At 41.5% G+C, this 25,669-nt stretch overlaps 1 protein-coding gene across 9 annotated transcripts in view; it reads left to right on the plus strand.

Moving 5' to 3' along the window:
- dnmt3aa (DNA (cytosine-5-)-methyltransferase 3 alpha a) overlaps positions 1–25,669 on the plus strand; it is a 586,890-nt gene that overhangs the window by 173,756 nt on the left and 387,465 nt on the right. For all 9 annotated transcript variants that reach the window (XM_078541484.1, XM_078541483.1, XM_078541485.1 and 6 more), the window contains one exon: positions 3,258–3,636. In XM_078541484.1, the coding sequence (XP_078397610.1) occupies positions 3,258–3,636 (379 nt within the window). The remainder of the gene's footprint in view (positions 1–3,257; positions 3,637–25,669) is intronic.

Below are 25,669 nucleotides of genomic sequence, written 5' to 3' on the forward strand. Positions count from 1 at the left end.
GATGTGTCTTAAGTTGCTAGATCTGTTTGAAATCTATCCCATTTAGCACTGTGGTAATGCCACACAACATGATGAAAGATATCCTCAATGTGAAGGCAGGACTTCATCTCTGCAACAACTGTACGGTGGTCACTCCTACCGATACTGTCATGGACAGACCCACCTGCAGCAGGCAGGTTGGTGAGGATGAGGTCAAGTATGTTTTCCCCCCTCGTTGATTCCCTCATCACCTGCTGCAGACCCAGCCTAGCAGCTATGTCATTTAGGACTTGGCCAGCTCGGTCTGTAGTGGTGCTACTCAGCCACTTTTGGCGATGGACATTGAAGTCCCCCCACCCAGAGTACATTCTGGGCCCTTGTCACCCTGAGTGCTTCCTCAAGTGGTGTTCAACATGGAGGAGCACTGATTCATCAGCTGAGGGAGGGCGGTATGTGGTAATCAGCAAGGGGTTTCCTTGCCCATGTTTGACCTGATGCCATGAGACTTCATGGGACCCAGAGTGGATGTTGAGGACTCCCAGGGCAATTCCCTCCCGACTGTATACCCCTGTGCTGCCACCTCTGCTGGGCCTATCCTGCCGGTGGGACAGGACATACCCAGGGATGGTGATGGTGGTGTCTGGGAAATTATCAGTAAGGTATCATTCCGTGAGGATGACTATGTCAGGCTGTTTGTGAATAGTCTGTGAGACAGCTCTCCCAATTTTGGCACTAGCCCCCAGATGTTAGTAAGGAGGAGTTAAGAGGGTCGACAGGGATGAGTTTGCCATTGTTGTTTCCAATGCTTAGGTCAATGCCAGGTGGTCCGGCCGGTTTCATTCCTTTTTTGTGACTTTGTAGCGGTTTTTTACAACTGAGTGGCTTGCTAGGCCATTTCAGAGGGCATTTAACAGTCAAACACATTGCTGTGGGTCTGGAGTCATGTGTAGGCCAGACCAGGTAAGTATGGCAGATTTCCTTCCCTAAAGGACATTAGTGAACCAGATGGGTTTTTACAATAATCGACAATGGACTATGCCTGCTCAGTCAGTAGTGGTGCAGCTGAGCTACTCTTGAGGATTTGTGCATAAATACTCCTATATTTCTGATGGTAATCAGGTCATAGTCCGGAATATTAGCCTGTCTCCGGGCCACAGTGACTTTGTAGTCTCGGCTTTCAGGCAAATACTGTAGAGAATCGAGCAGAGACCAATGTCAGTGAAGGGAAACAAAAGATAATTTTGGTCATGGCCTAATTAGCAATGGAGAAGAACTGAATAAATCTCCAGAATAAGTCAGCTGGTTCAGATTGCTATTAAGCTAAACAGTGCATGTGGATTATAACCTTAACCTAAATTCAGTCGGTCTTATCTGCAACACAAACTATTGATATTATTCTTTATTTGTACCTCCATATCGATTGAAAAGTTTGTAAAATCTATACTTGAATGTTATGTTTCCTCGTATGATCACCATTCAACAGAGAAAAAAAAAACCTGTGAATACTAACTTTGTACAGCATACGTTTACATTGGCCTGAATCAATAAGTGACCTTGTATAACACAGAAGTATACAAATAACTTGGTAATTTTTAACTTGTTAGAGGTTAGTTTGGAGCTTTGCTCTTGGCATCACAAGGCTTTCATTGAGTCCCCCCAGTTTTTTGTTTGTGAGCCGACGCAGCTACTGAAGTCCCTCCAGCAACAGTTTGGTTTGGGAGGGGCAAAAGGATTTGGTATCTACAAATGGTCAATCTCATTGATCCTGATACTATGGTGTGAGTTCCACAGCCGCTTGCACCTGTAGAGGAATTGTTTCCTTTTTTGAAGTTTATCATGTGTGGTATGAGTGTGATTTTGTCCACAACCAGGATGAACACTTGGAGTGGGGAGGTTGTTGCGGGGAGGAAACCTGGGAAAATGATTTGAGGGAGGGGGTACTTTCTGCCGTGGTCTTTATAACTTCAGAGTTATCACATGAGACTGCCTGCATGAAACTACATGAGGATTATCCACAGAAATGTCTGTGTTTTTTGAGCATGTCCTATTATGCAGAACTACCAGGGGTGTATTTTGATGTGGATAACAGCAATTGCAGCAGTCATGTCTGATCCTTTAAAGGCTCAGGCATCTCTCTGTCAAATTATTTTCCTAGACCCCATCCCCACCACCCTCCTTGTTGAGGACAAACTCATGCTATACAATAAATGAATCAGCTGATTTGATTAACTACCACCAAGAAACAACTAGCTCTGCTGGTGGACACCAGCTTTACTCACTGTCCCGTTTAACCAATCCCAAAAGTTAATCACTATATCTCCCCCTTGATTTCCTCCCACCTCCATGTGGTAAAATTATTTTGTTGTTTGCAGATTAATACTCTGCTCTGTTAAGTTATAGGGACTATGGGGCGGATTTAGTGACTGTACAGTTCAGGATGATCCTATTAAATTAATATGCCTTTCTAGCTGGAGTACTGAAATCGCAGAATGTTAGATAACTCGTTTTTCTGCAAGTACTGTGTTAATGGATACATATTGTGAATATTGTTTTTTTTTCTCTGAAGCTTTACTCAAGAATGTAAAGTAACTTGGACATTTTATTTTGACATTCCTTTATCGTGTGTCTATTTCCATCAGTTATTGTAGGGAAAGAATTTTAATTTAGCTTGAATCAATGTCATCAGTGTTTTCCTTCTTTGGGAATGATTTAAAATAGATGTTTCAGTTGTTCACTTAATGATGTTATAGATGTCTTACCAAGTAAACCTCAAAAAGGATATAAAACTAAAACTCAATCTCGCTGCCTTCCCCAAAGTTTGAAATGTGTTAAACATAAGGCAGGAATTTTTTTTTTTTGACTCACTCCTCAGGGTCAAGTTGCCTGGTTTGTTTAAATTTCAAACATTGGTTGGCAGTTAACTGTCAGTCACTATCACCGGTGCATTCTCCATGGCAACGCCTCTGCCAATCAGAGTCCACTTGCCAAGCAATCAGCACTCTTCACATGCAATAGCATAAATTGTTGGTTTTCCCCTGATATGGTATTCTTACGAAGTATCCTGATGAGTGCAAGATAAAAAGTTTTGACATGTCTCTTTTTCAGCAATGCTCAAGTTCCATACTACCAAATGGCAGTGTTATGTTTGGAAACATAACATATACACTGTAAATGTATCCATACTCTATGGAGAAAATGTCATAAGGGGAATATAGTCCAAACCTTTTATTAATATAATTTTTGATTACTGCTAATTCAATTCTGTTTCTTCATTGCAGGTGGACATCAATGAAGCTTCCAGTGAAATGGTGGCAGCCCCAAAGTGCCAGTCTTCCCAGGAGTCATCATCACAGGTGCACAATGGAGAGGTGGAAAGTAACCAGCAAGACATAGGGAACTCACAGCAGTTTGGAGAGAGAAGTGTTCCTGAAAATGGTGACCGGAGAAAATCTGTCCCTGAGGCTCAGAACTTGAAAGATCAGGATTCAAATGAAGAAAGCACAAGTCTGGATGGAGAAACTGAAATAGATTTGGAGATGGAGAATGGATGTTATACCCCAAAAGATGGGCAGGATTCTGAAAAGGGAGAAAATGAGAAGGTACCATCCACTCTCAGAAAGAAGTACAAAAAACGACAATTGGAAGCTGCTGAAAAAGGTTTGAAAACTTTTTAATAAATCTATATACCTACATCTTCAGGATCCCAACCAGACCTCAAAAGTAGCTGTGGCTCAGGCACCCTTTATAAAATAATGCTTCTAAAAGCCACAAACAGCCCAAGGTTTTGAGGTTCCTTGAATTGTTTTTATTAAAGTATTTTCCAATTGAAAGGTCTGCCCCTATTGTCTCAGTGTTACATGCAACAGGGTTTATAAAACAAGCATTAAACTCTCCACAGCAAAATTGTGGTAGGTGCAAAAATCTGAACTTGAGTGTACTGACAAGGAGAACTGATGCGACTGAATTAGGCTTAATGTTTGGGAAAATAATGTTTATACAGTTAAGTAAATCTTTTGAGAAACTAACTCTCGAATGTCTGTGCTGTTGCTCCTAGAATTAGCAATGAATAACTGGGATTAGTTTTTGTGTTCATCGAACTTGTTCATTCCAGAATCAACAATCATCAGGCACACTCACTAGATAAACTATTAGAGCTAATTTATGGGATGGACCACAGTAGTGTGTTTTTGTAGTACAGTGTCATCAAGAGCCATTGATTTAAATGGCTCTCACTGTCAGCCATGCATGATACCAAATATATGACTGTCTTACACAAAAACAAAATTGTGCTAATTGCCTGTCAGACATGTTCTGGAAGCAGAATTTGTTACTTATCTGAAAAGTACATCCATTTATATCCAGCCCAAGCTGTTGCGCATTGTCCTTTAACTCATTGCATTAACCAAGGTACATTTCACTAAGCGCTTACTAGTGTGTCTTCAACGACTTTACAGCATGGAAGGAGTTTGGGCTAGTGGTGCTCTCTCATTTTTGGAAGCTCTGCAGGAACTCTTCTTTACACAAATTGAAGCATAACATTTCTCAATGAACAATGGTTACTCGCTAAACAACAGTTTTTGCATTGTAAGAACCAATTGTGGTTGACCAACCACATTGTCTTTCTTGGGGGAAGTGTACTGTCGAAAGTGACATGGCGCACCAGAGCTGCCAGAAAATGTTTAACAAAGTTCTTTAAACAAGACATGGAAGCATAAGCTGATGGGAACTCGGGACGCACACAGAAAGGTCAAAAAAAATCACCTGAAGGCGAGAATGTCAATAATAAGCTGGTCAAATGCAATCAAAGCTGATGAGGTAGCCAAAGACCTAAAGAATGAGCTGGAAATAAAAATTTACAAGTGGATGGCACAGTCACAGATAAAATTCAGCCTTAGTTTGAAGAAAGGATTGGTAATATGCATGGAAGCACTTTGGGCCAGTGGAGAGTCTCCGCTATTTTGAGACTTGGGAATCATTAGCATGACACCTGTGCATTGCACGCTGAGAATGGGTGTCCCGCTGCAGCTCATGGTTGGCTAGATGAGGATGCTGAATCGGTCGACAGGCAGGTTGGCCCAGGAGCACTGTGTGACAGCAACCCATCGTATTATTGTAGAGCCCAGGGGGACCACTCCTGTTCCTCCTGGCCCCATAAAACTGAAATCAAAAAAAGATTTGTAGCCATTCAACAAAAAACGTTATAAATGCTGCACCTATTTGTTGTCAAAATTGCAGTTGAGCTGATGTTTACATCATAGTAGCATAACTTGTATATTAAAGTAATCTACCACGGCATATAGGCAGGTGCTCCAGCTGCCCATTGATAGAACCCTTCCAAGATGGCAATGGCAGGAGTATCAGCATGAATGAGACCATTTTCCAGCCAGTACTACAGTGTTTACATTGGACAGGCTGACCTAACATTGGTCCCATACTCAGTGTTATGTCTTCATGTTCCCAGAATTTGAAATAATCACACTTTTAGTCTCAAAATGCTGGAGTTTCATTGAATGTATTTCTTACAAACCTCTGGCTGTTGGACCGATACATTGTTCCCTGGCATCTGACTGCAGTGCAGCAGTAAATGTGCCACCCTGGTGGCACATTCATATAACAATTAGTTCCTATCTCTTTACAAATAATATAACAATATAACACCCTTATATACTCTATATATCAATTTAGCTGTTCCAATGATAACTTTTTTTTTATTATGTCCAAACTAAAGATTCACAATCGACTGCTATAAATAACTGAACTCCTTAAGAGTCTTTTTTCTTTTCCTCAAAAAATATTTTTCATAGTATCATTCAGGTGATAAAATGTTGTGCCTCTTCTTCTGATCTGAAGCTGAACGAACTCTGTGTTACGACTCAGTAGCATACGTTTCTCTTCCAACCAGCCTGTGTGCCTGTCTTCCGCCAACTTTTCAGTTTCCTACTCAGCTTGGTTTCTTGCCTTTTGTATTTCCTCTTTTAAAAGCCCCAGCATTTCTCAGTTTGTTATTGGTCCCCAGTAAATAATTCTCTGACTGTGATATAGTATTAAATTGCATCACTAATTTGCTGTCTGAACTCAGCATTTCACGCAGATGTGTGATTTCTGTGCCTATCGCATTCTAAAACTCATCATCACCTTCCAGGGTATGGATGTTTTAGTTTCGTTACCACCTCATTCGGCCTGTTGCTCAGTCTCTGATAATTCATTTACCATCTTCTTTCCTTGTTCTGCACATCTTTTCCCAGTGATTGGTCTCTCCACAAGCTCTATAGTTTAATCCATATGTGGGACATTTCCTTCTGTTTGTGAACTCGTGGTCGTCCACAGCTCTTGCATGTCTTTCCCTCTGACTGATCTGCATTCTTTTGTTGCTGTTTCACTGCATCATTCCTGTTGCCTTTCTCTTGACTTAACTGGAGGCTAGCCATTTGGGTAGTGAGCATCTTCATCTGCCTACTCACAGCTTCATGTGCTCTGGCAGTGTCCATTGCCTGCGATATTGAGTTTGTCCTTTTCAATGAAATCTCTTTCTACTTCAGGGTGTGCAAAACCCCAAATGAACTGAGTGATCAGCCTTTCAATTCTTTATTTGAATTTACATTTTCTGGCTGCATTTTTCAATCTTGTTGAAATTATCAACAGGCTCACCTGTGGAGTGCAGCAATAAATATGGCATTCTAGATGTACATTCGCATAACAATTAGTTACTAGCTCTTTACGAATAATATAACAATATCACACTCAGTAAATGCTGATGAAGTAGCTAAGGGAAAAGTAGAAAGCAATCTTGGGTTGTCTATAGACTCAGCAATTAATATGTCTAATCACTGTAGCGCAGAAATCAACAAAGCAAATAGAACGTGAAATATTTTGTCCCATTGTAGTGCTCAGTTCAAACTACAATGTGGCCAGAACTTTCAGATCGGCGAGTGGGGGCGGGGCCCGCTCGCCGATGGGTAAAATGACGTGCAGTGACGTCGGGTGGGCTGAATCAGCTGCGCGCCCACCAAACTGTCAAAGGCCTATTAAGGCCATTTAAATATCAATTAAACTAATAAACTCAGCTGCCCATCCAACCTTAAGGTTGTCGAGGGGGGCAGGCGAAGAGCCCAGGTGGCCTTCGCATTTATCATAGAACCTCATCCACGGGCAGGATGAGGTTTCGTGAAGGGTTTATAAACTAAATAAAATTCTTTCATTGATGTTCATTGACATGTTCCAGCCCATGTGATACTGTCACATGAGGGGACATTTCTTAAAACTTTTTCTCTTCTTTATTTAAATTTTTGAAACTGAAACTAATCTTCCTGAGGCAGGAAGATTAGTCCGTGCCCGCCCCTGCCTGCACCTGCACAACCACAGCCTCCTCCCCCGTCTCCCCCCTCCCCGATGGGGGGAAAATTCTCCCCTTTGAGCACCATGACCAGTTTTAGTGACCAAAACAGAAGGGAGACAGTTGAGTGGAAACGGTGCAGAGAATAGCCACAAGACAGATCTTTAATGTTATGAAAAATTGAAGAAATCTGGTCTCTTCCCCCTTGAAAGGTGACTGAGAGAAGCACTTATAGAAGTGATGATGGTACATGATAATGTTGCCCACCATTGGGAAATCCACTTGTGACCAGTATGTTACTTACACATCTTGGGTGCAAGGAAGAGATTAACTGCATGATTATCTTTTTTCACCTTAATTGTATTGTCCAAACTTGATAAGATGAAGTTTCCACATTTGATTGAACTCGAGCATGTTATGGGATCAGAAACAAGTTGGCCATTGACAGTGCTCCCTTGATACAAGCTGAAGAAAAACAAAATCCAAGCAATTACAACCCTCCCACTACTGATAAGATTCCTTCCCCTTGGACTAAATCACAAAAATAATTGCGTTGAAATTCCTCCTGTTGATAACTTCACCCCATGCAGAGGCCGTAGGGCTGAAATATTTTCTGAATATAAGGCTTTGTGTATCATTCAATTAATAGGTTAAGAACTTGGCTTTGGGTGTACATTTCATTAGGGTCATGTCCTATGATAAAAAATGAAGTAAATATGTGACTAGCTGGAAATTTTAATTCCTGGAAACAACTTTTAAACTAGTGGAGTAATGGAGTACCTTTATAGAGTTCCACTGTTGCAGCTTAATTCAGTAATTGGATTATGAATGAGTGTGCAGAAGTGTTTGCATTTAAATAAAAGAAGCAAAGTAAGCCTTTATCAAATGAACTTTTTCTTGGATTGAGGGTATATAGGTGTTGGCACTTCATTGCATAATGCTCATTTTAGCTGTTTCCCAGATTTATGTCAGAGAAGAGCTAAACATTTTTAACTGGACCAGTTACAATGAAACAAACAGTTTTTAAAAAAAATTCTTAGGATGTAGGCATTGCTATTAAGGCAGGCATTTATTGCCCATCTGTGATTGTCCTGAGGAACTGATTGTGAGGTGCCGTCTTGAATCACTGGAGTCCATGAGATGAAGTTGCTTCCACATTGCTGTTAGGTAGGGAGTTCTAGGATTTTTACTCAGCGTTAATAAAGGAACAACATTATGTCTAATTTAAGATGGTGAGGGTATTCACTCTCAACTCACTTCACCTCTGGAATTTGGTCTAGAGCCGAGTAATGCTGATGGATCTCTGATTGAGCACTAGTGAACAGCTTATTGTTGAGCATGTTGATATCACTGTTGATGACTCCTTCCATCACTTTGCTGATGATTGCTGCATGTTGATAGGACAATAATTGTACCTGAGTATTTCTTGTTTTTAATGAGGGTATAATGTGCCTCCATCCCTCTGGAGACATGTGTATCAGCTTTATTTCCAGAGATGCTTTGGCACATTTCTAACCCAGCTGGGTCCAGCTGAGCAGTGCTAATTGTGTCTATTGTGCCCTGTGATATAGGGCAAGGACACAAAGAGGCAGAAACTAGCTGACCTGATAGAAGAGCAGTAGAGTCATGTTGCTAGAGATTCATTTGTGGGTGGAAATTTTAAGAGTTCCAAAATTATGCCAGCTACCTTGTGGTATCATTTCCCATATTGAACAGCGGGTATGCATTGGAGAAATTGGGAGCCCGTGCAATATAAGTGCTGCATTGAAGCCACTTTCAGGCATTTTGGAGATTGCATTCTTCAAGGAAAGCACCATTATCAGTAAAGCAGCAGTTTAGTATCGCAGAAGTTTTATTTTGTTGCAGGACTGGTTATTTTATTTTGCCACCAATTCTATTTTTTCCTTTCATTTGCGGTTTTCCAATTTATTTTCAAACTCATTTTTTAAAAAATCTCTGCCCATTGCCACCTCAATTTATATTGGCACAACCACAATTCTGAAGGTGAATCTCCTGCTAGGTTCAAAGAAATGAACAAGAGAAGGCCTACCTCTTACTCTGAGACTGTGTCCCCTGATTCTAGACTCATCAACCAAGGGAGACATCCTTTCTGCATCTGCCCTGTCGAGCCCTGTAAGAATGAAGTATGTTTGAATGAGATCATCTCTCATTCTTCTAAACTCCAGACAATATAAGTGCAGTCTCCTCAATTTCTCCTCATAGGACAGTCCCACCATCCCAAGAATTAGTCTGGTGAACTTTTGTTGCACTCCCTCTATGGCAACTATATCCTTCCTTAGCTAAAGAGACTAAAACTGTACAGTATTCCATGTGTGGTCTCAGGAAGGCTCTAACCAGTTGCACAAATACTTCTTTACTCCTGTATTCAAATCTTCTTGCAATAAAAGTCAACATACCATTTGCTTTCCTAATTGCTTGATGGACCTGTATGTTCACTTTTAGTGATTTATGATACAAGGACACCCAGGCCCCTTTGGACATTGACACTTCCCAGTCTCCCACCATTTATGAAATACTCTGCATTTTTGTTTTCCTACCAAAATGGATAACTTCACGCTTACTCTCATTATATTCCATCTGCCATGTTCTTGTCCACTCGCTTAGCCTGTCCAAATCCCCTTGAAGCCTCTTCGCATCCTCCTCACAATTCACCTTCCCACATAGTTTTGTGGCATTAGCAAATTTGGAAATATTACATTTGGTCTTCACATCCAAATCATTGATATAGGTTGTAAATAGCTAGTCTCCAAGCACTGATCCTTGCGGTACCCCACTAGTCACAGCCTGTTATCCTGAGAATGACCTGTTGATTCCTACTTTTTCTTTCCTGTCCGTTAACCAATTCTCAGTCCATGCCAATATATTACCCCCCCAATCCCATATGCTCTAATTTTGCTTTCTAACCTTATGAGTGGGACCTTATCGAAAGCCGAGTGAAAATCCAAATATACCACATTCGCTGCCCCCCCCCCCCTTATCCATTCTGCTAGTTACATCCTCAAAAAACTCTAACACTTCTGTCAAACATGAGTTCCCTTTCATAAATCCATGTTGACTCTGCTCAATCCTAACATTATTTTCTAAGTGTTCAGTTATCACATCCCTTACAATAGATTCTCATGTTTTCTCCACTACCGTTGTCAGTCTAACAGGTCTGTAGTTTCCCATTTTCTCTCTCTATCCTTTCTTAAACATTGGGGTTACATTTGCTACTTTCCAGTCTGTAGGAATCATTCCAAAATCTATAGAAGTTTGGAAGATGACCGCCAATGCATCCACTATCTCTACAGCCACCTCTTTCAAACACTCTGGGATGTAGATAATCAGATTCAGGGTATTTATCAACTTTCAGTCCCATTAATTTCTCCAGTACTACTTTTTTACTAATACTAATTTAAGAATTGCTGAAAAATGAGATATCCTGTTTAAGCTTTATGTCTTGCACTCATCAAGACAGAATCGCAAGAATACCAAATCTCAAAAGGAACAACAATTTATACTGCACAAGATCAGGGTGCTAATTGGTTGGTGAGTGGACACTGGTAGAAGCATTGCCATGGAGAATCCACCAGGCAAGGGTTAACTGCCAAGCTTTTGTTTAAATTGAAACCAGGCAAGTTGACTCTGATTGGTCAAGGCTTTGCCATGAGGAATGAACCAGGGAATGGCTGTCCTTCAATCTTTTGTTTAGTTGAAAAAGGTGCAATGCAGGACATGTTCTTTCTGTTTGCAAAGGACAGGGCCCTGTGTGTGAATATATGTTGCTTCTAGCATGCATAAGTGAGCCACACTGTGAGCCCAATTGATAATCTTAAATTGGTCTTTAGTGTAATTCTTAGCACAATTGGGATTGTTTAGTAAATGTTGTCCAATTGCGAAATCACATGTAATGATGGGCACTATTTTCTGAGTTTTGCAAGCACACGTTGGTTGAGTATGGTCAGTACTTTGCCCATGCTATTTGATATGATCCACCAGTGGTTGGGACGTGCAGCCTGCATACCCAGCATCCCACCGGCACTGAAATTTATATACCACATTACTCATTTGTGTGGTCGGCAAAAATTCTTTTTGGCTTTACAGCAGCATCCTCTTAGTGGAGAATACCACTTGTGTTGCTACTACATAGTAGCTTTACCTGTTGGTCGGGGTTGTCATTATCCCACAGAATAGCTTTCGACATCTAGCTTGAATGGTAAGCAGACGGCTTTGATCCTATTTACAAGGTTCCCGATAAGGCTAATCTTCTAGCTCATATATTGACCATTGGAGGTGGACTTACAGTAGACAGTGGTAGATAACCTATTGGCAGATTTCTCAACCAGCACATCAAGGAAATGGAGCTTGTTTGACTGCTCCATTTCAAAGGTGAATTTGAGTGCAGGATAGAGCCTATTAAGTCAAGTAAGGACATTCTCACATTCAGCTGAAGATTTAAGTGTAGCAAACATCATCTGCATATCGAAATATACAAGGGGTAGGAGGTTAGGCTTTGTTCGATCATATATTTCTCGTAGAAACCAACATAAATGTTTGTGAGAGCTGGGCCTAGAGGGGATCCCCATGGCAAAACCATCTATTTGGGCACACATGGTGTTGTTAAAATGGAATTCAACTACACAAGTTGCTGAGTTCATAAATTCATTGAGTACAGATTCAGATAATGGCGATGTATCAAGATCAGCATGATCTAGAGATGTGTTGCAAATATCAATGGCTTCCTTGAGCGGTACAATAGTAATTAGGCTAGCAATGTCCAACAAGCAGAGACACAACATTGCTATCGAAATGCAAGTCCTGCATATTCTTCACAAAGTTGAAGGAATCCTTCACCATGAATGTGGAAAACTTGCTCAGAATTGGTTTTAGCAACTCACTCAATCATTTGGCCAATTCATGTTGCCCAGGACCAGTCAGAGATAAGAAAGGACACAAAAGGACAACACTTTTGTGCGTCTTGGACATAGTGAACCATTAGGATGAATCCTATCATATACACCACCAGGCAGCTTGTTATTCTTACAGAAGTCCAACAAGCATTTCTGTAAATGCTTTTGAGCAGGGCTATGCGGTCATGCTTAGTGGTGGGTCCAATGGATACGAATTTGGACCTGTCAGTAAGAATGGCTAATCTTTTCCTTTCTGCACAACCATAGAAGCTTTTATAGTCCTTTTTTTATGTTTCTTGCTAGTTTATTTTCATTTTCTATGTGGTCTTTCTTTATCAGTTTCTTGATCCTCCTTTGCTGAATTCTAAAATATTCCCAGTCCTCATGCTTACTATGTTTTTTGGCAACTTTATAAGCCCCTTCCTTTGTATAATTTTTAACATCTCTTATTAGCCATGGTTGGATCACCTTTCCTGCTGGGTTTTTGTGCCTCAAAGGAATGTAAATTTTTGTAAACCTAGCCATTTCCTGTCTACTGTCATACCTTTGTAGTTTTCCAGCATACCACAGTCAACTTGCCCCTCATTGCTTTGTGGTTTCCTTTGTTTAGATTTAAGGCCCGAATTTTAGATTGAAATACATCATTTTCAAATTTAATGTAAAATTCTATTATATTATGGTCACTCTTCCCTAAAGGCTTCTTTACAATGAGATTATTAATTAGCTCTTTCTCATTGCACAATATTAATCTAAAATAGCCCATTCTCTAGTTGGTTCCTCAAACTACTGTTCTAGAAATCCACCTTGTATACATTCCAGGAATTCATCCTCCACAGCATTAGTGCTAATTTACCCAGTCTGTATGTAGATTGAAGTCCTCTGTGATTACTGCATCATCCTTGTTACATCCACCTCTAATTCCCTGATTTATATCATGCCTTATATTACCACTGCTGTTTGGTGGCCTGTAATTAATGACTACTGTTTGCTGTCCCTTGCTGTTTTATAGCTCCACCCAAACTGATTCTACATCCTGATCTTCCAATCTAAGATCCTCTCTCACTAATGTTCTGATCTCATCCTTTATTAACAGCACTACCCCACCTCCTTTTCCTTTTTGCCTATTCTTCCTAAATGTTGAATACCCTTGAACATTCAGTTCCCAGCCTTGGTCACCCTGCAGCCATGTCTCTGTAATGGTAATTAGATCATAGCTAGATACTTCTATTTGTGCCGTCTATTCAAAAGCCTTTTTGTGAATGTTGTGTACATTCAGATAAAGTGCCTTTAATTTTGTCTTTTTTATTATTTTCACAACCTCTGTCCTTATCTGCTGGCGCACTCTTAAGTTTATACACCCTGTCCCTTCCTGCCACACTCTGATTATCAATTCCCTTATTGCTACCTTGTCCTCTCTCTCTCTAATTGATCACATCTCCCCTCACTTGATCCCTCGCCCCCCACTATTTATTTAGTTTAAAGCCCTTTCTCCCTCCCTAGTTTTACCACTCACCAGAACACTGGTTCCAGTGTGGGGTTGTCGATCTCAAAAAAAGACACTGAGAACGAGTGGAAGGTGGAACTGTAATGGCTGTGGCAGTGTTTTAATGCATGCCTCTTGGAATGAACGTGATCCGCAACCTTCTTCGACTGGATTGCAGATTGGTCCTGGAACTGTTGACACCACATCCAAGACTGTGATGACTGCCTAAATCTGCCCATTTCCAGGAATGGCGACCATCATCTGTAATATCTCTAGAGTAAATTTTCCAGACCAATGCCCTCAAAAAGAACAGTCCTGCTCCGTCCCTTCTTCACTACAAGAGTTTAGATTTGTTAATGTGCTTCCCTGCTTTCACTGCGATCAGTTTTTTAAACAGCTGGTAATTTGTCACAATTCTGATGTACGTGTACAGTGTGCTGCTGACACATGCACAAATTGGTACTGCGAAGTACGATCATTATTAAAATAAGATGGTGACACATTATCAGACAAGCTCAGTTATTTATGTTACTTGCCCACTACTGTGTTGCGCATTGCGGACTCATCAGCAATGTTACAGGCCAACATAATTGGCCTTTACTTCACAATTCAATTAAGTAAAAATCAACAGTTCAGAACTAGGGCTACTCAGTTAGAATACACAGGCTATATTTTAAATTGACAGGTTGCTGATGAATGTACTGATAAAATAAAATCGGGGATATTGCTATTTTAATTGAACCTTGGGTGGAATCATCCATGCCCGCTGGCGTCAGGCGTGCTCAGTGGCATGAGCAGGCAATATGGCGAGAAGGCCAAAAATCAGTTTCACAATGTTTGGAACCTCATTGTAGTGTATCAGCATATCATTATAAGGCTAGCCCGCCGGACTCATCCCCTCCCCATCCCCGCTGGATCGTCCGCCCACGTCAGTGAGAAAACATGCCAGTGCAGATAGCGTCTTGACAGCTGTGATGTGCAGAAATCGGGACTTACCAGAAGGTCCTTGCTCACATCGCGGACATCCGAGGAGCAGAAGATGCTGGAGCCTGACGTGCTGGAGCACGCTGGAGGAACGTCCATGACATGCTGGGTGGATTTTCATGGACGTGGCTCTGCTGTGAAGCAGCTCACAGAAGTTGGAAAGTCACCATTGATGCTCACAATGGATGATGGTTGAGGGGGTGGGAGACAAAGGTTTAGGAGTGACTGGGAGAGGAAAAGGTGTTGGGGGGGGTGTTGAGTTTGGGAGGGTGGGGGGAATGAAGGTTTGAGGGGATGAGATTGGGGGGAGAATGAAGATGTCGGGGTGTGGGGGCGAGGTTGGGAGGGGGGAGGGCGTACGGGGGAGGAGGGGGTGACGGGAGAAGATGGCAACTGGGGAGGTAGGTGGAAGGGAGATGGAAGGTATAAGGGAAGGAGTTCGGAGAAGGTGAGGAGTCCAGGGGAGGAAGGAGTGCAAAGAGGGGAGGGAGTGCAGGGGGAGGAAGGAGTGTGGAGAACGGAAGGAGTCTGGGAGGAGGAAGGAGTACGGAGAGGGGAGGGAGTCTGGGGGGAGGAAGGAGTATGGAGAGGGGAGGGAGTAAGGGTGGAGGAAGCAGTAAGAGTGGAGAAAGCAGTTGGGAAAGGGGAAGGAGTAAAGCTAGAGGAAGAAGTGAGGGTGCCTGAGGGAGTCAAGAAGGGGGGAGGAGTGAGGCTGGAGGAAGAAGTCAGGAGGAGGGAAGGACTAAGGGCGGCAGAAGAAATAAGGATGGCTAAGAGAATTGGGAAAGGGGAATGATTAAGTGGTGGGGGGGTTGGAAGGGGTCTGGAGTGGGGAAATGGTTCTGTGGGGACGGGGTCCAGAGGGGGAATGTCCAGGTGTACGTGCAAGGGAGGGGTCATGACCACTTCCTGGGGAGCATTCGGGTCATTCGGACTCGAAATGTTAACTGTGTTCCTCTCCGCAGATGCTGCCAGACCTGCTGAGTTTTTCCAGGTATTTTTGCTCTTGTTTTGGGCTCAGCGGTAATAGCTAGGGTTAAGTAGGCTGTCAAACCTTTGCAGTCTTGGCTACAAAATGAAGACATGCCACTTGCATGAAGTATTGCCGAGCACTAGTGAAACCATCCCAGCAATGAGTCAATGCCTTCGAGGGGAGTGAAAATTAACCAAGAAAAGCAAGAGAAAAGTGCATGTTTTTTTTGCAAAATGTTTTTCAAATCTCCAACGTCTCTTTGTAAAACACTGCTGCCTGGTCATACAGCTGAAAAATGATGCACAGCTGGTTTGTTTTTTCCCCCTTTTCCTTGAAGTCTTAATTTTGCTGTGTTTTATGAGCACTTCTGATTTATGATCGCACGTAAATTATTTTTTCCTAATGAAGCATCGTGTTTCCTCTAATTTTGGAGGCAAGTGACAACAGATAAGCTAATCTAAGATACATTGCAACAAGTTGCTATCTATTGTGCAGAAACCAACCGTATGGAATGAACTGATCCTGTTTCAGAAACGAATGCTGTTAAGTATAAAGAAAACTTGCAAAGAGTACAAACAGTAGGACTGCAAAAGGAAAATTTTCCCTCTTGGCATATTTCCAGTAACATCAGAAGTCTGTCTGCCCTAAATAAAGAACAATATGAGTTCCAATCTTCTTAAATTTTAACCTCTTCTTTCACCAGTAGTGGTAAGAGGTTACTGCTCAGGCTTAGTGGAGGAAGTGTGCTCACCTAAATGAGGGCAGAGTAGCAATCTAGTATGAGAATGCTGAACCTATTTGAATGAGGTCAAGTTAGTCCCCATCCCTCTTGCACTGGATATATTACGTTTACCTGCCACCCTGAATCTGGGAAGAACCCCAAACATTTACCGTCATGGTCACTGCTGAGCAGAGACTCAAGCAGATTGTAATCATATCATGTCAGCCCCAGCAGCTAAACTTGATCTGGAGCAGGAAATACACTCACAGCCGCATGTTTGAGGGATCTGAAAGGAAGCATGCCATGAATACCATTTCCAGAGGACTTATGTGTGATAGTGCTATGCCACGGATTTTGCGGCACATTTATGACAGTAATTGCATAAACCTGTCACAAAAATTTGTCCTGCAGCAATATAATCGATGCGGTTTTAGATGTTTCTCTCTTAGTGGCGCAGCGACCTGTACTCTACGCATGTAACTACAGATAGCCACAAGGCTTGCCCCTGTTCTGATAGGTAACTTGCAGCAATTTTGGTAAAGTTGGTTCAAAAATTAAGGCTCATCGTATTTTGAATTTTGTTCTTAAACCATGAAAATCTTCTTTAGAAGTTGATGCTTCCATTACAGTCATGGACAGAGCCTCAGAGAGAGCACTCAAGCTGGAAGGTTTACTAAAAAGGCAAATTATCAATACTCAATGCCAGAGGGAAAGTTAACATTTCTTTAGGCAGAAGTTTTATTACTAGGTTGCAAAATTCAGATGTCAGAAAATGAGAGAAAGGAGGACAGGAAGAAAATGATGATGATGTGTATCTTAAAATAGCTACATTAATAATGAATTGGATTATGATTCAGACTTTGTCTTAATACGTTTCACTTGATCTCAGAACAGAAAGGTCATTTCCATAATCAGACCAAGTGTCCAATGAGCTGAAAAGCATATCATTATGTTCACCGCGAATGTGAAATAATGCCAGGGTGATAACAATTATCCTTTAATTACAATATAATATACTCGACAACAAATGGAATACTTGTCATGTTCTGCTGTCAATTCCAAAAGTCTATATATATAATAGAGATATTTTATCATAACTTATGCTGAGATTCTTAAATGAAGATCCTAAGGACACCACAATAAGCTTGAAAGGCTCGTGAGAATTCAGTGCGATGTGACCGTGCTCCAGAGATTCCAGTTAAGTGTAGATGCAGTTCGATAGTGAAAGTATGCAGAACCGTAGAAAAGTTACGGCACAGTAAGAGGCCCATCAGCCCATTGGGCAGAATTCTCTGCGGCTGAACGTGCGTCGATGTCAGGCGAGCGTCCCGACGTCATCACGCACTTGCGCGATATTTCGGTCGGCGGGCACGCGTGGGAGTTGGCAGCATGCCCGCCGACCATTAAAAGGCCTATTATGGCCATTAACGATCTAATTGAGTCAATTTTGTTGCTGCCCGTCCAACCTTAGGGTTGGCGGGCAGGCGCAAGAGCCAAAGCGGCCTTTACATTTTTCGCGAAACCTCATCCACCGGGCGGGATGAGGTTTTGTTTCCATCGTTAAAAAAAATAAAACATTTTCATACTAATTTCTAACACGTCCCTGCTAATGTGACAGAGTCACGTAGGGGGGACATGTTTTTAACATCTTAAAATGCTTTATTTTTATTTTTTTTTAATATCTTAATCTCCCTGAGGCAGCTGTGTGCCTCAGGGAGCTTTTCCTGCAGGCACCCACAGTGCTCGCTCTCCTTCCCCCCCCACCCCCGCACACAGGCAGCGCTGCAGTGCGCATCTCACGCTGGGTGGGCCTTAATTGGCCTGCCAGCATGAAATTGCAGTCTGGTCCTGATCGCCGGCGGCAACCACCCCTGCCAAGCCCGCCCGACAACCTAAAAATTCTGGCCATTGTGTCCGCACCAGCTGAAAAAAACTAGCCGCCCATTCTAATCCCGCTTTGTAGAACCTACAGTTGTGCAGATTAATCCCTGAATGAGGAGAGGGAGAGCTCCAGATATTAGTGCCTGCGACAGAAAACCACACTTGAAGTTTTAGTTCACTTACTAGAATAAACTGGCACCGGCAGTGCTTATTACAGAATGTGTCAATGGACATGTTCCAACTCTTGGGAAAGGAAAGCACATTGGAAAATCAAACTACTCTCGCTAAGCAAGATTTGGGTCTAAATTTGTATGTCTTATATTCGTGAATAAGAAAGCTTTTCCAAAAATATCAGTGCTTGCCAAATTATGTATCTCTTAATCCCTGTCATATTTTTCACATCTTAGTTATGTTAGGAAGTCCTCTTCTCTGCATCATTTCAGGCATTAATACATGACACCAGAACCATTTTGCTCTGTGATAGCCTCAGGATCCTTTTCTGCCAATTTAACCTTAAAACTATTTTTGCAGCCCAGTTGTCAACGAAGATACAAAATACAAAGGTTTTGGTTTGCCAGTGCTGGACAACCAGATTAGAAGCTGAGCGATCATTTTCCCCTAAATGTTTTACATTTTTACCAATGTACAGTTGGCATCAAAAAATAAGCTCCTTTTCATGACTGAAAAATACTCAGATAAGTACCTGAATTTTTGAGAAACATTGCCTTGAATGATTTCTAATAAACTCATTCAAAAAAATTTGAAATCCATTAAAGTCTTCCGCGGTGAATAAAAAATTCTTCTGAAGGAAGCTGTCTTTAGTGCAACGTTAATTTGCATTGTTTCCTCAAGGCTGCGAAAGGAATATTGTTGTGTAAATAGAATATACACGGGAACAGTTGACAGTTTTTTGGAAAACAAACCAACGAACCATGTCAGGCAGATATTGCGAGAGTGAGTGATACCCACCGACTGATTTACTGTTCGATACTTTACCACTTTAATTGCATATCTTTTTGAATCCACATTAAGGCTTATTTTGTAAACTCATAGAAGCTGCCTTTCAAAGAAAAACAGCATAATTGGGTAGGTTTTCAGTTTGTCTGCTGGATGTAAAACCATTGTCGCCTATTATGGAAAGCACTTAATTTTTGTTACTTTTCTAAAGCTTCGTTTCTTACTCATTTTCGTTTGTTTTTCTCCTTCCAATTTTCTCCCACTCTGGAGTCCAACTTCTTCTCCCATCGGCCCTGTAAACTATACCCCTGACAGGCTTTTGGAGAGATTGAAGTATTCATTCGACAGCTGGGTGGGTGAGGTTGATCTAAAAGAAAGGCTTTGTTGGCCCTAATGGCCTATTCTTCTTCCTAAAATTAAAATCTTTTGTTCAAAGTTATCAGAGATAGATGTTGTACCAAAAATTTAAAAATTATGAATAAAAAGGAGAGAAGGAAATGGAATTCTGAAATAAAAAAGAAAAGGTTGGAAATGCGCAGCATCAGTAAGAGAAAATACAGATTAATGTTTCTGACATAGATCATTTCAAAGTTGTAAGTGCTGGAAAATATCAGCAGGAAAGACATCATAGAAGCTACCCTTGTTGAGTGTTGCACCCAGAATTTCAGGACTCAACAATAGGAATAGAAATAGGTTATAGGAAACATTGAAAAATAGCACAACGTGGAAGAGAGTGGGTTCCAAGGATTTCAGAACCTTCACTGGAGCCTCGGTGGAAGAAGTGGAAAGGAGACTATATGTTCTGTATCTGCAGCGGGTGTGTACGCCCTCCAGCCACATGTTCTGAAGGTAGTGGGAGCATAGAGTGTGGAGGTCAGTGCCAGGTTTCAAGCCCCAAGGGCCTTGATACAGTATCATAAGAAGTTCAATGATGTCACACGAGTGATCAAGATCAGTGAATGTATCTTCATATGCCATATTTTACCAACTGCACTACTACACACTGCTTAATTCCTTATACCATTTATATGCTTGCCTTCACTTTTACACCTCCATCTCACAGCTTGCACACTGCCAGCTATTCAACATGGCTGCTATATCAGCCAAGCAGATTGCATGACACTCACTAACACACTTCCCTCACTCTTACAGGTCAAGGTGGTGCACAACCAGAGGCAGCAGGATAACTTTAGAGGGATACATGAATCTGTATCCCATGGAGGAGATGATGCTGACCCCTATCAAGACACCTGTTGCTAGGTTTTGGCCAGCAGCGGGGCTGAAACCAAAGAAGATGATGGTATCATCACACCTAACTCTTCTCCTCAAATCCCAATTCCCCCTTATCTCAGACTCTCTTCTGCTTTATAAGTTACAGGTGATGTAAACATACACCTTTTACTTTCTCTGCCTCCCCACATCACAGCTTTACCCTTCTGGCTTTCTCCTTTCGAAATATCCAAGATGTGCTCCTTGTCCAGGCAGTGAATGAACAACAAAATGACAGTGATGGTGAAGATGCCCCATCACTCATTTTCACACCCAGACCCATCAGCTTAGATACTGGAATTGCAGGCAGTTTAGAGGATAGCATAGCTAGAACTGCACATGGTGAGACACTGGGCATGAGTGGGTTGCTGCCAGGGCAGGGGAAAGGATGGCACAGATGCTAGGTCGTTGGAGGCTGGGGTGGCACTTGAGTTCTGCTGCAGAAGACTCTTTGATGAAGACAACGCTAATGTACAACGGGAAGCCTGTCAGAAAGCCAGCAGTCAGTGTGAAGGAGCAAGGAGAAGTTCAAGCATCTGCTTGGCACAGGGCCTTGCACACAGCTTTCCCTGTTCTGAGGATGTAGTTGTGGCTGCAGCAGGTGGCAGATTTCAGTGAGGACATCCTTACTGAAGCACAAACATCTCACACATTGTGCCTCAGCATGCAATGCTGATTTAAGAGAGAGCTGCCATTTTGGAGTTCAGTTGCTCCAGCAGCTGAATCTTGTAACTTCTCTCTTAACTTTGCATGGCTGAACACGCATTCAGCACGGGGAAATTCCTGCTAGACACCCTGGGTGCATATGACCTCTTGTTGAGAGCCTCTGTTTCCTGTTTCTCCTTCATCTTCTTTCAGCAGCTCACCCTGCGGCATGGCATTTGCAAGCCATGCTGTATTCCAAGAGGAATGCCTAAACTCCAGGGAATATAGGCCTGGTCAACTCAATCTTTCCTCATTGACAATCCCCTTATCTCAGGAAGCAGTCTAGTAAACCTTCATTGCACCCCCTCGTCCTCAACATTCAAAGAACAAGTTCTGCTTCTAAATTTTTTTCCTATCCATGTGGATAACTTTACACTTCACAACATTGTCATGCTCTTGCCTACTTCCTGAACTTGTCTAAATTCCTCTGCAGCTTCTTTGCATCCTCTTCACTGCTAACTTGCTGACCTGACTTTGTAGCATCATCTAACTTGGATACAACATTATGTCCAGTCCCCCCATTAAGTCATTAATATAGATAGCTGAAATTGAAAATGTGAGGCTGCTATGAGCAACTGAAGAGGAAACTAGAAAACTGCAAGGCATTGGAAAAATGAGCTGCAGACCAGCCCTTAGGCCATTCACTATTACCGATTGTTGAAGGCCAAGTGTACACCACAAATTACAATCTGCCAACCTGAAAATGTCTCATTCATTCACCAATCCTCAATTCATGCTATTATATTACCCCCATCCTCCGAGACCTAATTTTGTGTAATAACCTCTTGTGTGGTTAATTATTGAATGCTTTCCAGAAAATTCAAGCACACTACATCCACATAAGGGATGAATCTCCCTTATTCATCCTGCTCATTACATCCTCAAAAAAAATTAAATTGTCAAATGCGATTTCCCTTTCATAAATCTGTGTTGACTCCACTTAATCATTTTATGATTTTCTAAGTTCTCTGTTACCAAGACCCTAATAATAGATTCTAGCATTTTGCCTGCTTCTGATGTTAGACTAACATGCCTATAGTTCCCAATTTTCTCTTTTCCTTCTTTCTTAAATAACAGGGTTATGTTGGCCACTTTCCAATCCTTGGGAATTCTAGAATATAATAAAATTTCTTGTTGAGTTTAAAGTGATTTACTTAAGTATGAAACTGGGGTTTTAAATCTAAACAGAGCAAACTATGTAGGTTTGAGAGGTGAGTTGGCTAAGTTAGAATGGGAAGCTCCTTAAAAGCTATTGAGGGACATAAGCAATGGCCAACATTTAAAGAATTAATACTTAATGTTCAGCAAACGTACCTTCCTTTAGGAATTAATAACCTCACAGAAGACTGTGCCAACCATGGCTAACACAAAGAAGCAAAGTAAAGATAGTATCAAAGGAAGAGGTTTGTAATTTTGCCAAAAATAGAAGTAAGACCAAGGCTTAGGAGGATTTTAGAATTCAACAAAGGAGGAGCAAGAAATTGGTGAGGAAAGAAAATGTTAGTGGACTTTACTGATACTGATTTCTTTAAGCTCCCCATTCTGACTAGGTCCTTGATTCCCTATTATTTCTAGAATGTCTCTTGTATCTTCTACGTGAAGACAGGTACAAAGTATTTGTTGTTAGCTATGGTTGGAATGCTTTCCTGTGGGGTTTTTATTCCTTAAAGGAACTTATGCTTGCTGCAAATTATGCATTAATTCTGTAACAAAGATTAAAAACCCATATGATTACTATATTACCCTTGTTATAAGTGCCTCTACTATCCTGATTTATACACTATAACAACTGTTAACAGGCCGCTAAACAACTCCCACCAATGTTTTCTGCCCCTTGCTGTTTCTTAGCAAATCTCCACCCAGACTGATTCTACTCCTTTATTTTCTGAGCTAGGATCCTTCCTCGCTACTGCCTTTGTCCCATCCTTTATTACCAAGGCTACCCCTCTTTTTCCATTTTGTTTTTCCCTTCTGAAAGTTAAGTATCCTGGAACATTTAGTCCCTAAGTAGTTGATGATCCCTTCAAATAGCGCTGGCGGAGGCCCTTCCTGCTATTTAATGTGTGTTCAGCTATGTAACATTAAGAGATGTTAGCTGGAGCATTGAGCTTCAAAATGGCAGCGCTGGCATAAGTCAGCATTGTATGCTGATTAATGTCATGACCTGTCCACTCAGCATAGTTCGCTTACTAATACTCTCACCAATATGGCATCCAGTGCGGCTCACAGTAGAAGTATGCACGTGCTTACTGGATGCCATTTTGGAGTTTTAAGGGCACTTTCACTGCCCAAGAAACATGCACAATTGCAATTTCTCACTCGATATTTTTAATTCATTGCACCTAGTTTTAACACAGAAATGTTACATTCTTCAATATGGGACAATAAGCATGTAATCTAGTACCTATGGTATCCATGGAAGTGACTTTGTGTGGATATGGGTGACTGAAAGCAAAATGCTAGTAGTCATACTGGTATGATTCACTGAACTTCAGACACTATGGATTAAGTGTGAACATAATGTGTGGTGAATGCAGCTTTCAGAGCTAAGTGTTCTAAAAGATTACCTAATAATGCTTCTGCTTTTCTGAAAAAACATTGATTCTTTTGCATTCCCTAAAGGCTATTAGAAGGAGGTTTTGAGGTTTTATTTTATTGGAAACACATTTTGCCTTGGCGTATGGAAAACTAAAATGTAGAACATTAGAACAAGTGTTTTATTGAATCCACTATGCAACTATAAAACAGGTTATTAAAGGCTAAAAAATGCACAGGGAAATTTTCATGCATAAAGTTTGAACTACATGTGAAGGATGTTATATCAAGTATCAAAGAGCAAAATTAATTTTTTAAAATTCATTCACGGGATGTGGGCATCGCTGGCTGGGCCAGCATTTATTGGCCATCCCTAGTTGCCCTTGAGAAGGTGGTGGTGAGCTGCCTTCTTGAACTGCTGTAGTCCACGTGGTGGAGATACACCCACAGTGCTGTTAGGGAGGGAGTTCCAGGATTTTGACCCAGCAACCATAAAGGAACGGCGATATATTTCTAAGTCAGGATGGTGAGTGACTTGGAGGGGAACTTGCAGGTGGTGGTGTTCCCATCTATCTGCTCCCCTTGTCCTTCTAGTTGGTAGTGGTCGTGGGTTTGGATGGTGCTGTCGAAGCAGCCTAGGTGAATTCCTGCAGTGCATCTTGTAGATGGTACACACTGCTGCTACTGTGCATCAGTGGTGGAGGGAGTGAATGTTTGTGGATGTGGTGCCAATCAAGCAAACTGCTTTGTCCTGGATGGTGTCAAGCTTCTTGAGTGTTGTTGTAGCTGCACTCATCCAGGCAAGTATTCCATCACACTCCTGACATGTGCCTTGTAGATGGTGGACAGGCTTTGGGGAGTCAGAAGGAGAGTTACTCATCGCAGGATTCTAAGCTCTTGTAGCCACAGTATTTATATGGCTCATCCAGTTCAGTTTCTTGTCAATGGTAACCCCCAGGATGTTGATAGTGGGGGACTCAGTGATGGTAATGCCATTGAATGTCAAGGGGCGATGGTTAGATTCTCTCTTGTTGGAGATGGTCATTGCCTGGCACTTGCGTGACGCAAATGTTACTTGCCACTTTACAGCCCAAGCCTGGAAATTGTCCAGGTCTTGCTACATTTGGACATGGACTGCTTCACTAGTCACGAATGGTGCTGAACATTGTGCAGTCATCAGCGAACATCCCCACTTCTGAACATTAGCATCAAGGAGGTCAAAATTATTCTAATTGTAATTTTCCATCAAACTTTTTAGTCATCTTTCAGGGCCATATAGATATCTCTCTTGAAATCAGAAAATGCTGTCTTGGTTAAAATTTCATCAATTATTCCATCCTGGTTATTTTTTTTTCCACAGTGATATTTTATCTTTTGAGTGCTGAATTTCTGTTGCACCTGGAAAAATATGCAGGTGAATTTTGAACCTATATTTTTCTTACGTATCAGTTCTGAATATTCTTAAGTGTAAATCGGCAAGAATGTTGTCTTTTTTGCCGTTTTTCCTCTTAAGGGACACTTCCTTTCTCTCCTTTCACTGTCACACTTCACCGTGCACCAAACCTCAAATGAGAAAATATTAAATAAGCTGCTCACAGGCTTCTGTGACTGCTGCTTTACAGAACATCTCAAAAGCCAGCTGCTTTGAAATATGCTACTCCATTAAGAAACTCTCTGAATCCGTGTATCACTAAACTCGCTATTATTAGCAGTTTACTGAGCAGTTCACCAGCAACCAACATTAGCAGCTGCATAGACAGCAAGCTTTTCATAACTACTGACTTCCTAATGTGACTGGACATTATTGGCCCATGCAGCCAACTTATGCCATACCTAGACAGGAAGGACTATTATTATCATGAATTTTTGAGTTGTGTATGAAGAAAATAATGTATCTCGATGATTAGTTCCGAGGTGCATAGGTTCTGTGACAATCAAC

This window comes from Cetorhinus maximus, chromosome 5 (assembly GCF_964194155.1).
Source record: "Cetorhinus maximus chromosome 5, sCetMax3.hap1.1, whole genome shotgun sequence".
Taxonomy (NCBI): Eukaryota; Metazoa; Chordata; class Chondrichthyes; order Lamniformes; family Cetorhinidae; genus Cetorhinus; species Cetorhinus maximus.